The 12,829-nt window shown below is 63.5% G+C and overlaps 1 protein-coding gene across 1 annotated transcript; it reads right to left on the bottom strand.

Annotated features, from left to right (window-relative positions):
• Window positions 1-3,482: 3,482 nt before the first annotated feature.
• On the bottom strand, window positions 3,483-12,432 carry LOC143404534 (uncharacterized). The gene is made up of 5 exons (XM_077110087.1): window positions 12,318-12,432; window positions 10,772-10,844; window positions 10,205-10,438; window positions 5,275-5,354; window positions 3,483-4,609 (listed from the first exon to the last, which is right to left on the bottom strand). The coding sequence occupies exons 1-5, from the start codon at window positions 12,430-12,432 to the stop codon at window positions 3,999-4,001; spliced, it is 1,113 nt and encodes a 370-aa protein (XP_076966202.1). The 3' UTR covers window positions 3,483-3,998.
• Window positions 12,433-12,829: the final 397 nt, after the last annotated feature.

The following is a 12,829-nucleotide window of genomic DNA, read 5'->3' as shown; positions in this document are numbered from 1 at the left end:
TGCCCTGGGGCCACCGAGGCCAGCTCCCTGAGGGCCTCTAACTCTGCCACGGTGGGGGAGGGGCAGAGGCTGGACGTGAGGCGGGTCAGGGCGGAGCTGGGGTCAGGCCTGGCGCTGCAGGGGGACAGTGCTCCTGGGGATTCTGCTCCGTGTCCCGCGCCCTCTCTGAGCCGTGGCAGAGTGGTGCCACCTTAGTGATCACAGACCTACGCTCAGGGTCCTTGGGCCCCGAGTCCGATGGGACGCTGACCCAGCGCCGGGCACCAGCGAGGGCGAAGCGCACGGTGTTGGTTTTCCTCGCTGGACTCATCGGCAATTGGTCGGTGGCGCGAGGTGTCAGTGCTGGGCTGGTCCCTGGGGGCCAAGACGTGCCAGGCTGGCAGAGGACCAGGAGGGCATCTTAGAGGGCAGAGCCCAGGGCCCGGGGAGCCCAGGAAGGGGCTGTGACTGCAGATGTGCCTGTCCCGAGGCCACCAGCCCACAGACTCTGGGGTCTGCCTGTCATCCTCTGCAGGACGCCTGGGGTGACCGGCGTCGTAGGGACCGACTGCAGCCCACCCATTTTACAGATGGGAAAACCAGGGCCCGGAGAAAGGAGTTCCTGGCCCCAAACACACGACTCTTTCCTGAGGATGCCAGGGCTCCTCCTGTGTGTCCTGAGGGAAGAAAGCGGGGGCCCTGGGAGTGGACGCTCAGAGTCCTCAAGTCCTTCCTCGGCCCCCGGGGCGGCTTCCTCCCTTCAGTCCTCCCTCTCAGCCTTCTCTGGGGTCGGACACGTGGTCGCACCGTGGCCGGTCCCTCTGGCCCTGATAAGGGCGTTTAGAAAGCGTGGACGACTGAGCTCAGACCTCGGCCCACTGCGCCTGGTGACGCAGGCTCCGGGCCAGCCGCCGCCACCCACTGCCCTCCCGGTGTGGCTGTCCCTTCCTGCCTCGGGGCCCTTGCACAAGGCGTGGCCAGGCCACGCTGCCCCACGAGGGAGCCTGCCCTCAGGCATCTCTGTGAGCCACGTCCCTCCCCCCATGTCCCCTGTGTCCCCATGACCTTCCACCCTCTCTGATGGACTGGGCCCTGATAACGCCTGCTCAGAATTCTCCAGAAACCAAGGGAGTAGAAGTCGGGGGTCGCTGTGTTCCCTGACCCTTGTTGACGAGGCCTTTTAAGGGTTTTCTGCTCGTCTGTTTATTCAGCAAATGTTTATGGGGTACCAAGGAGGAGCAGGCCCAGCCCGGCCTGGCCACCCTTCCTCGCGTCCCTCAGGTGAGGCAGGAACCCCGTGGGACTCGGGGGACATCCAGGGTGCAGGCCCCTCGTTGGCCCTACAAGGCTGCACAGGCCGCTCAGGGTTCTGAGGTGTCCGTGTCCCCTACAGGGGGCAGCGGGTTCTGTGCCCAGCCCAGAGCTCCAGAGTTAGACAGAGTGGCCTCAAACCCCAGCTCCACCACCTCCCGGCTGGACATGGGGACAGGGTCCCTTCCCTGCTGGGCCTTGGCCTTGGTAGGGAGCTCGCTGTAGGATGGGGGTGGCCGAGGGGACAGTCCAGGCCCAGCACAGGGAGCAGGTGTGGGCCTTGACCTTCGGCAGCTGCTCCCCTTTCACCCAGGGGGAGGGGGCTCCCTCCCTGGGGCGCTTGGTGGCTCCTGCCGTCCCAGACGGTGGGACCTTGGCCTCTCTGAGTCCCCTCTGCGCTGAGAGGCTCTGCTGCCTGGGAAAGCCAGCTGCCCGGAGACCCGGGGACCCAGGCTCCCCCGAGCCTGGGGCTTCACCTTGGCCCTGCCGCCTGGCGCCTCGGAGTGCGAACCTCCACCAGGGAGAGGAGCGTGGCCTCAGCGGCAGGATCCACCCCCAGGCAGACGTGGCCCGAGACCAGCTGACAGTCGGGCAGCCCCTCTGGGCCCCAGCCTGGAGCCCAGGGCCGGGACGCCATCCTTGAATCACGGAACCTGGGAAACTGGAACTCAGAACCCAGAACACAGAGACGATCCGTGCTCCCGGGAGTGAGGACGAAGTCATGGGCAGGGACTGTCCCCTCTCCACACTGGAGTGAGTGTGTTTCTCCCGTTTCCTCCCGGTGTTCCGCAGCAGCTGATGAGATGGTAGACCTTGCCTTATTTGGAAGGGTCCCATCAAGGGAAGTCCTTCCTGACTTCTCATCTCCATCTTTCTTGCTTCAAGTCCTACTATCCTCTTGTCCCCATGTCATTCCACCCAATTGGAAATTAACTCTGACCACTTCAAGATCCCAGCCCTTTCCAAGGGCTCAGACCCCCCCTGTGTGCACACCTATGAATTAGGGTCTCCAGCCTCAAGGCCCCTGCGGCCATGGACTCTAGATTTCCAGTCTCGTTGGACACCTGCTGAACCCCTCAAGACTCGGCTCTCCGCGTCCTCCCCAGGAGACGTGGCTCTTGCCTCTGGGTTTCCAGGGCACCCCCGCCCGCCCCGTCATCTGTCCTGCTCCGGCCTGACCCGCTCTGCCATCCCCCACCAACTGTGGCTTTCTGAAGGCCGGGCAGGTTCAGTCAGGCCTACGGTGGGGACCCCATGGGGTGGCTCAGGGACCGAGCCTTCCAGCGGCGTGACTTTGAGCCTCGTGGAAGTCCTGTGTTCCTGTCTGCACTGGGGGAAGTCCTGTGTTCCTGTCTGCACTGGGGGCACCCCTCCATTCCTCGAGGTTCCCCTGGGCAGGCCAGGGACACTGGCTTCTGCCACCAGCAAACGCTGAACACAACAGTCAGGGCTATTGTCACCTCAGGAGGGCTCCTGAGAGTGGCCCTGGAGACGCGGCCTCCCGTGTCACCACGGCAACCTGGAGAGACGGGCGTGGCCACAGGCTGGTTCCTCACTCCCGGGACCCAGAAGCCACCCCTCACTTCTGCTTGCCCCCTCTGAGGCCAGGGCTCACACAAATGCCACAGTCCCCCCTGCTGCACGGGAGCCGGGGTCCAGAAAACGGAAACAGGTGGAAACGTGGTAAATCCTTGACTCTGCCACAGGATTGTCCTAAGAATTAACTGACAAAGAATGTGAAGTCCCTCGCCCGGTGCCTGGCACATAGTAGGGGCTCAGCAAAGCTGCCCCTTTTCCATTTATGTCTCCATCCCCGGAGGCCCTGGTGCCCCACCCCACAGAGGCCGGCTGCCTGGGAGGCCTGCCCAGCTGCTGTCCCTGGCTGGGCCTCTCTCTCCACCTTCTGCACAGGAGCCTGGATTTGCAATCAGCCAGAGCAGCTCTAATGGGCCAGCTGGGCCCCTGGTGGGGCAGAGTGAGCTCCCGCTAGAGGCTCAGGACCGTGGAACGCCAACCGCCCTTCCTTCAGGAGCCAGCGCCCGCTCGCGAGCCTCCGAGCCTCCCGGGGAGACAGGAGGGAGAGCCCCTCTCAGGGCTGCCCACCCTCCGCTCTCTCCCCGCTGGCTTCAATAGAAGCCAGGGCATTGGCCCCATTTTACAGATGAAGAGATTGAGACTCGGAGATAACAAAGCAGAGTTTTCAAAGCTTATTTGGTGGAGAATCCTCTTTTGCATAGAGCAAACCTGAAGTGCACACTTCAAAACGTGCCACCCTCAGCTGACCCATTTCTCTCCCGGGTGCCGATCTGATACGGCTTCCCCAGAGCTCAGCGCTCCTTCCTGGCTTCTCATCACCCAGGACTGGGAGGGCCGGGCCTTCTGGACTTGCACTGGGAGTTATGAGAGCAGATCTCCAGTGAGGGTCCAGAACCTCCAGTGGGTCCTTAGAGCGGTCCAGGACCCAGCAAGAGGGAAGGACCCCTCTCTGGCCTGCGTCCCCAGGATAAGCCCGGCTCTTTGTTTTTGTGTTCGTGGTCCTTCCCGGGTACGGAACCCAGGGCTTTGCACGTGCTGGGCGAGCCCTGAGCCACAGCCCCTCTTCACTTTTTATTTTGAGACGGGGTCTCCCTAAGTTGCTGCAGCTGACCTTGAACTTGTGATCCTCCTGCCTCGGCCTCCCAGGTAGCTGGGACGACAGGCCTGTCCCATCAGGCCCAGCTGAAGGCCGGTTTGATCTGGGTTTTGCCAAAATGAACAGTACAGCTGAGACTTGGAAAAGCGCTTCCTGAGAGGGAGAAATGGCCCGTGTGATGGCGGGGACAAGGGGACAGTAAACGGATGAGCTTGGCTGGAGCAGAACGGGTGTTTGGGAATGGTGACAAACGAGGCTGGGATGTCAAGGGGACCTCCGAGAACAGGCCGAGGCATTTAGGTTTGATTGGAGATACTGTGGGGACCACGGGACATCCTGGAGATGGGCAGCCGCAGCTTAGGACCGAGGTTTGCCGTTTACAAAAGGGGCAGGCGAGAGCCAGGGAGAGGGGATGGCCAGGACGGCCCCACAGACAGCAGGGACCTCTGTGTGGCTGGAAGGGCGCAGCGGGGCTGTGGTGCTCAGGGGCGCTGGCAGGAGAAGCGACAGGAGGCCAGGAGGAGGCAGCCCAGCCGCAGGTCCTAGCCCTGCGGGCTCTGGGTCCAGTCCTAGGGCTGCCATTGGTTTTACTGTGTGACTTTGAACAAGTGACCTCTCCGTCGACGGCTGGGCTTCCTCTTACAAACCAGGATGACTCCGCTCGCCAGGTAGGGTTGTCAAAATTCACTTAAATGAGAAAAAACCACCGGAAGCCCTTCACCCAGAGTCCGCTACACCCGCATCAACGCACGACAGGGCCCGTCCATCCCCCCAACCTTCAAAGCCTTCCAGACACCTCAACGTGTTTCTGACAATAACCCCGGGAGATGGGTGGCATCCTTCCCATTTGAGGGACAAGGAAACTGAGGCACAGGAAAAACAAACTGTCACCCTCGGGAGAGATGTTCATCAAACTGACACGGAGAGCGGCCTGTCCGCCCAGCGGTTCCGGAGGCTGAGGCAGGAGGATCACAAGTTCAAAGCCAGCCTCAGCAACTCAGTGAGGCCCTAAGCAACTCAGGGAGACCCCGTCTCTAAATAAAATATAAAGCGGGCTGGGGGTGTGGCTTGGGTTCCATCCCCAGCATCAAAACAAAAACAAGAAGCCCGCGGCTCAGACGTCAAGGGGCCACTGGCCTCTCTGACCCTCGGTGGGAGAGGACCCAAGTTCTTGAGGTCAAGGTGCAGCTGGTTGATTCCCGAGACCGTGGGAGGGCGGGACACCGAGGTCCAGCTGAGAGGGAGAGTCTGGTTTTTTGAGGGGGGTTGGACCCTGCCCGATAGCCAGTTCCTGGGGGAGGCTTCCCCGAGTGGCAAGAATTCCCAGAGGGCGCCCTGGGGGCAGAACAGACCTGGCCTTGGGCAAGAAACGGAGTCTCGGTTTCCTCCTCCAAGGAAATGGACCCATCTTCCGACCTGGCAGGCAGGGCTGCTGCGGAGGACAGAGAAGATGACGTGGGCGGCCACGCAGAGCCCCGGTCCTGGCAGGAGAGAGCCCTGCGGACGCGGCTCTCGCTGTGATTCTTCTGCTAATCCTGGCACCGAGTCCCCTGGCGAGTCTGTCTCTGCCGGATGGGCAGGAGCCACCACCCCATCCTTGGGACACTTCTTCGGCTTTCACCCCCGCCCCCCAGGGGGGAAAATCAGCGGGCGCTGCGCCTCCGCCGGCACCGCCAACCGCTTCACATTCAATTTCCCCATCAAATTCACAGGCACGGATCCCGAGCCATTATTCCACTTCCTAATGGCCTGTGTGGTGGCAATCGTAAGTGGGACATTTCCTCGTGCCCTGAAACTCCCCCACACAGACCTCTTTTAGGCAGCTGCTGTGTGCCTCCCCCCCCCCCCCAGCGTCCTGGTCTCTGCTCATACAGAACATGAGGGGCAAGGTGTCCCTTGGAGCACCACCTGGCTCTCCCCCGGGTGCTATGGAGACAAATTTTGGTGGCAGGAAGCTGGGTGGGCTGGGTGAGTGAGGAGTCCAAGGTCAAAGAGAAGATCGCCAGAGCGCCCCCTGCAGGCCACTCCAAGCCCTGGCCCTCAGAGGAGGCGGTCACCTCCTAGGAGCCTGGACATTCTTATCTATAAAATGGAATGATATTGCAGCAGCGCGGGGTGCAGGGTCAGGGGCCAGTCCCTTAATGACCACGAGGGCTGTTCTTTGAGGTCATGTGTCTGGATGGCTTGCCGGGGTGCCCTGGAATGAGGGAGCAGGCACTGGGTCTCGGCAGCCCCACACAGGTCCATCATGGTTCTGGTTTTACCTTCTCAGGCTCAGAAGCCCCCAGAGCTGGGCAGAGGGACTCCTCCAGCACCAGCGTCCCCCTAGATGGAGCACAGTGGAGGCCTGGAGGGGGGGCGCTGGAGGAGACCTCAACACACTCATGGGGGGCTGTCCATCAGCAGGAGGCAGCCTTCGGAAGACCCTCGCAGTAGCACCAAGGGCTGACCTGGAGTTCATGACAGAGGGGGGACAGAGGGGGGACAGAGGGGGGACAGAGGGAGGACAGAGGGAGGACAGAGGGAGGACGGGGGGAGGTCAGAGGGGGGACAGAGGGAGGACAGAGGGAGGACGAGGGGAGGTCAGAGGGAGGACGAGGGGAGGTCAGAGGGAGGACAGAGGGAGGACAGAGGGAGGACGAGGGGGGACAGAGGGAGGACAGAGGGAGGACAGAGGGAGGACAGAGGGGGGACAGAGGGAGGACAGAGGGAGGACAGAGGGGGGACAGAGGGAGGACAGAGGGGGGACAGAGGGAGGACAGAGGGAGGACAGAGGGAGGACGAGGGGGGACAGAGGGAGGACAGAGGGAGGACGAGGGGGGACAGAGGGAGGTCAGAGGGAGGACAGAGGGAGGACAGAGGGAGGACAGAGGGGGGACAGAGGGAGGACAGAGGGAGGACAGAGGGGGGACAGAGGGAGGACAGAGGGGGGACAGAGGGAGGACAGAGGGAGGACGAGGGGAGGTCAGAGGGAGGATGAGGGGAGGTCAGAGGGAGGACAGAGGGAGGACAGAGGGAGGACGAGGGGGGACAGAGGGAGGACAGAGGGAGGACAGAGGGGGGACAGAGGGGGGACAGAGGGAGGCGGAGGGAGGACAGAGGGAGGACAGAGGGAGGACAGAGGGAGGCAGAGGGAGGACAGAGGGAGGACAGAGGGGGGACAGAGGGAGGACAGAGGGGGGACAGAGGGGGGACAGAGGGAGGACAGAGGGAGGACAGAGGGAGGACAGAGGGAGGACAGAGGGAGGCAGAGGGAGGACAGAGGGGGGACAGAGGGAGGACAGAGGGAGGACGAGGGGAGGTCAGAGGGGGGACAGAGGGGGGACAGAGGGAGGACAGAGGGGGGACAGAGGGGGGACAGAGGGAGGCGGAGGGAGGACAGAGGGAGGACAGAGGGAGGACGAGGGGAGGTCAGAGGGAGGACAGAGGGAGGACGAGGGGAGGTCAGAGGGGGGACAGAGGGAGGCGGAGGGAGGACAGAGGGAGGACGGGGGGAGGTCAGAGGCGGGACAGAGGGAGGACAGAGGGAGGACAGAGGGAGGACAGAGGGAGGACGAGGGGAGGTCAGAGGGAGGACAGAGGGAGGACGAGGGGAGGTCAGAGGGGGGACAGAGGGAGGCGGAGGGAGGACAGAGGGAGGACGGGGGGAGGTCAGAGGCGGGACAGAGGGAGGACAGAGGGAGGACAGAGGGGAGGTCAGAGGGAGGACAGAGGGAGGACGAGGGGAGGTCAGAGGGGGGACAGAGGGAGGCGGAGGGAGGACAGAGGGAGGACGGGGGGAGGTCAGAGGCGGGACAGAGGGGGGACAGAGGGAGGACAGAGGGGGGACAGAGGGGGGACAGAGGGAGGACAGAGGGAGGACAGAGGGAGGACAGAGGGAGGACAGAGGGAGGCAGAGGGAGGACAGAGGGGGGACAGAGGGAGGACAGAGGGAGGACGAGGGGAGGTCAGAGGGGGGACAGAGGGGGGACAGAGGGGGGACAGAGGGAGGACAGAGGGGGGACAGAGGGGGGACAGAGGGAGGCGGAGGGAGGACAGAGGGAGGACAGAGGGGGGACAGAGGTGGGACAGAGGGAGGCGGAGGGAGGACAGAGGGAGGACAGAGGGAGGACGAGGGGAGGTCAGAGGGGGGACAGAGGGAGGACAGAGGGAGGACAGAGGGAGGACAGAGGGAGGACGAGGGGAGGTCAGAGGGAGGACAGAGGGAGGACGAGGGGAGGTCAGAGGGAGGACAGAGGGGGGACAGAGGGAGGACAGAGGGGGGACAGAGGGGGGACAGAGGGAGGACAGAGGGGGGACAGAGGGAGGACAGAGGGGGGACAGAGGGGGGACAGAGGGAGGCGGAGGGAGGACAGAGGGAGGACAGAGGGGGGACAGAGGGAGGACAGAGGGGGGACAGAGGGGGGACAGAGGGAGGACAGAGGGGGGACAGAGGGAGGACAGAGGGGGGACAGAGGGGGGACAGAGGGAGGCGGAGGGAGGACAGAGGGAGGACAGAGGGAGGACAGAGGGAGGACAGAGGGAGGCAGAGGGAGGACAGAGGGAGGACAGAGGGGGGACAGAGGGAGGACAGAGGGAGGACGAGGGGAGGTCAGAGGGGGGACAGAGGGGGGACAGAGGGAGGACAGAGGGGGGACAGAGGGGGGACAGAGGGAGGCGGAGGGAGGACAGAGGGAGGACAGAGGGGGGACAGAGGTGGGACAGAGGGAGGCGGAGGGAGGACAGAGGGAGGACAGAGGGAGGACGAGGGGAGGTCAGAGGGGGGACAGAGGGAGGACAGAGGGAGGACAGAGGGAGGACAGAGGGAGGACGAGGGGAGGTCAGAGGGAGGACAGAGGGAGGACGAGGGGAGGTCAGAGGGGGGACAGAGGGAGGCGGAGGGAGGACAGAGGGAGGACGGGGGGAGGTCAGAGGCGGGACAGAGGGAGGACAGAGGGAGGACAGAGGGAGGACAGAGGTGGGACAGAGGGAGGCGGAGGGAGGACAGAGGGAGGACAGAGGGAGGACGAGGGGAGGTCAGAGGGGGGACAGAGGGAGGACAGAGGGAGGACAGAGGGAGGACAGAGGGAGGACAGAGGGGGGACAGAGGTGGGACAGAGGGAGGCGGAGGGAGGACAGAGGGAGGACAGAGGGAGGACGAGGGGAGGTCAGAGGGAGGACAGAGGGAGGACGAGGGGAGGTCAGAGGGGGGACAGAGGGAGGCGGAGGGAGGACAGAGGGAGGACGGGGGGAGGTCAGAGGCGGGACAGAGGGAGGACAGAGGGAGGACAGAGGGAGGACAGAGGGAGGACGAGGGGAGGTCAGAGGGAGGACAGAGGGAGGACGAGGGGAGGTCAGAGGGGGGACAGAGGGAGGCGGAGGGAGGACAGAGGGAGGACGGGGGGAGGTCAGAGGCGGGACAGAGGGAGGACAGAGGGAGGCGGAGGGAGGACAGAGGGAGGAATGGGGGAGGTCAGAGGGGGGACAGAGGGAGGACAGAGGGAGGCGGAGGGAGGACAGAGGGAGGATAGAGGGAGGACGGGGGGAGGTCAGAGGGAGGACAGAGGGAGGACAGAGGGAGGACAGAGGGAGGACGGGGGGAGGTCAGAGGGGGGACAGAGGGAGGACAGAGGGAGGACAGAGGGAGGACAGAGGGAGGCGGAGGGAGGACAGAGGGAGGACAGAGGGAGGACAGAGGGAGGCGGAGGGAGACGGGGCAGGCAGGCAGGCTGGTGGTGTGGGGCGGTGGCTGTTTGCCAACCAGAAGGGAAACATCAGGCATTGTGACCACGGCAGGGGTGTGCAGCGCAGGGATGTGGAGTGTCACAGAACCCGGCATATGTCAAGGAGTGTTTTCCCAAGGACGGGCCCAGAGTGGAAAGTCTCCAGCAAATGTGTGACCTCCTTCTCCACAGCCCAGCCCTGCCCCTGTGTCCTAGTCCCAGGCAGAAGCTCGCTCCCTCCCTCCCTCCCTCCCTCCCCCGTCCAGTCCAGCTGGGACTGGAGCACAGGGCACCTGGCTGGATCTCTGACCTTTTAAGACTCAGGAGATCTATGCCTTCCCTCGTGCATGTGTGTGTGTGTGTGCGTGTGTGTGTGTCGTGTGTGTGCGTGTGTGCACATGTGTGTGTGTGCGCGCGCGCGTGTGTGTGCTCACGCATATCATCGTACAAACTCGGGCACCTTTTGTGTACGTGGGGACGCATACGTGCAAGAGTGTTAGGGGCCGTGTGCCCCCCCCAGCCCCCTCCAACTTCTCCGCGACTCTGCACACAGCTCCCCTCCCGAGGCACCGGTGCCCACCTGCCCCCAGCCGTGGGGCCTCTTCTGCCATGGCCACCTGGAGCCGGCCTCGAGAACCCAGAGCCTGGGCAGAGGGCGGGTGGCCTGGCTGGGTGGACGCGACGCTGACCCCGCAGAGAGGAGCCGTTTGTCGGCGCGCACGTCTCCGGCTGCCCTACCCGCTGCAGCCTGGGGAGGAAGAACTTCCATTTATCCTGCCCGCGCGCAGGGAGACCAGATTGGTGGCGGGGGGCGCTTCGCAGAAGCCCAACGTAGGCTCCCAATTATCTTTTAATTTCACTCCTGTCTTCGTTTGTTCATTTCACTTTCTCCAAACAGAGACTGGAAAAAAAAAAAAAAAAAGAATGCTGTAATTTATGGAGTTGAAGTCAGCCGCGGCTGCGGGTTCTCCTGCAGGGGAGGGGGAACCTCGGGGCGGAGCCCAGACTCCCAGCGCCCCTCTCGGAACCGCGGCCCCTCTGCCCGGCCTCCTCTGACTCCGTGCTGAGTCCCTTCTTATCTCCAGGCACTGAGGCCTCGGGAGGGCCCTGCCCAGGGTCAGCTGGCTCCGCTCGGCCAGGAGCCCACCTTGCGCAGCTTGATCCCGAGCCCACTGCCCCCAACACCTCCTTCGTCACCCTCGGGGCCCTGTCACTCTGCCCTGTACCCCCCCCCATGGCCTCACGTGACCAAGACAGGCCCAGGCCTGTTGAAATCATCCACCGGCCCAGCCTGCGGGCCACCTCCCCCAAACCCTGCCACCGATGGCAGCTGGCAGCGGGGACTCCTCCCCCTCCCTCTCTGCCTTGGAGTTTCCCGGGAGACACGGTGTACCCCTCCTCTGGGAGCTCTGAGTGACAAACTCCTTCTCATCTGTGGCCTCGTCCCACCTGACTAATAAGAAACCTCCCACTCGGTCCTGAAGCCTGGACCGGAAGGCAGACCACGGGGTCCCTGAATGAGGACAGCTGTTTTGCAAATGTCACTTCTGTCTCTAAACAGGGGATGGTCACGGGAAGTGCCACACCAGGATTCAAATCAGGCCACCTGCCTCCTGCACTCAGCCTGCTCCCAGCCCCAAGTCGCTGTGCTCTGTCACAGAGGTCCTCCCCGTCCCCTCTCTCGTCCCCTCTCTCTCGGGTCCCAGGCGGGTACAACGGCTCCTGCATGCTCCCCGGAGCCAGCCCCCACGGCAGGTCACACCCGTCTCCTTGCCTAGCATGTTGCTGCCCCGCTAGGCCACAGTCCCCACAGGCCCAGGGCTGTGACTGTCTCTTCAACCCTCCGGGTCACACTGCAGCAGGTGGCCTGATGCCAGGGAAGCACCTGGTGACCAACTGGAGACCTGTCCACCTGGCCTCCCCTCCTCCCCTCCTCAACACCAATGTGCAGCACTTCTTTCTAGAACTCTCCCCGCTTCTATTCTGATAGTTCGCCTCATTAGCTTCTCCTCGGGGAGCCAGTGTGGTGGCTTGATCATATCTCATGGGGACACCGTCTTCTGCACTTGGACAGGGAGTCCCCTGGGGCTGAAGACCCCCCACTTTCCCTCCTTCGCCCCGGGGCAGGTCTAGGACAGTACCTAGGGACACAGGCTCCAGTGGAACCCTGGAGGGTGTGTGCTGGTGGCCCAGGGACAGAGCTCCGGGCAGGGGAGTCTGAGATGAGAAGTAGCTCTCACGGTGGCATCTTAGAGGACAATGAGTGGCCAGGCATCCACGCCTGCACGTCTGCCCCCTCCAAGGGTACGAGAGCCCCAAAGCTGCCCCTACACTGGGACGGTCCCCTGCCACTAGGGTCCCTCAGCAACCCTGAAAAATCGATTCTTGCCACTGGACAAAATTCATTTTTCTTTTTGTTGGTGCCAGGAGTTGAGCCCAGGGCTGGGGGCTCGGTGGGCATGAGCTCCACCGCTGAGCTACCCCTGGCCCTGGACAGACCATGTCTGTGGCCCTCAGGTCTCTTCCTTCCCTTCCCGAGGGCTGTTCGGCCGTGGGGTCAGAGACCAAGTCTCTCCGCTCTCCACCAGCAACGGGAAGATGAAGGCCGACCTGGTGGGGGAGGGGGCCTAAGGTGGGCAGGGCCCCAGGACTTCCTTCCCGGGCTGGGGGCGGATCTGGGTGCAGTTGCTCACCTCGACTGACCGTGTGGGGCGCAGAGACACAGCCCGCTCGGCCGTCAGCACTGCGGAAAGGCTGACTCGGTTTCCCTCCTGGGCCACGGAGGTCCGCTAAGGCGATGGTCAACATCGAGGTTCCCCAGGACCACCCCAAACCCGCTGAGCCCAAACATCTGTGGACAAAGCTTGGAAATTCGCATTTCTAAGTAGCTCCCTCGGGGATACCTGTGCCCATTCCGGTGACGATTACAATTCTGTCACCCATGATGGAGAGAAAGGGATCCTGGGAGTCTCCAGTCACCAAGGGGCTTTGGGAGAAGTGGCACCGGGAGGATGAATTTAGGTCTGCAAACAGGGATTGAGGTCCCCACTCACAAGCAAGTTGACGTGCCACAGAGATGCACTTCTGCTGCCCAGAAACGCGGACACGGTGTCTCCCCAAAGGGGCCGCGAGCAGGAGAAGCGATTCGCCTAGATGCCTGCCGGGTGTCCACCGAGCGGGAAGGCAGGGCCCGAGCTGGCCGCCG

This window comes from Callospermophilus lateralis, chromosome 7 (genome assembly GCF_048772815.1).
Source record: "Callospermophilus lateralis isolate mCalLat2 chromosome 7, mCalLat2.hap1, whole genome shotgun sequence".
In the NCBI taxonomy this organism is placed as follows: domain Eukaryota; kingdom Metazoa; phylum Chordata; class Mammalia; order Rodentia; family Sciuridae; genus Callospermophilus; species Callospermophilus lateralis.
Note: the sequence above shows the minus strand (reverse complement) of the source record. Positions and strands in the feature narration are given on the sequence as shown.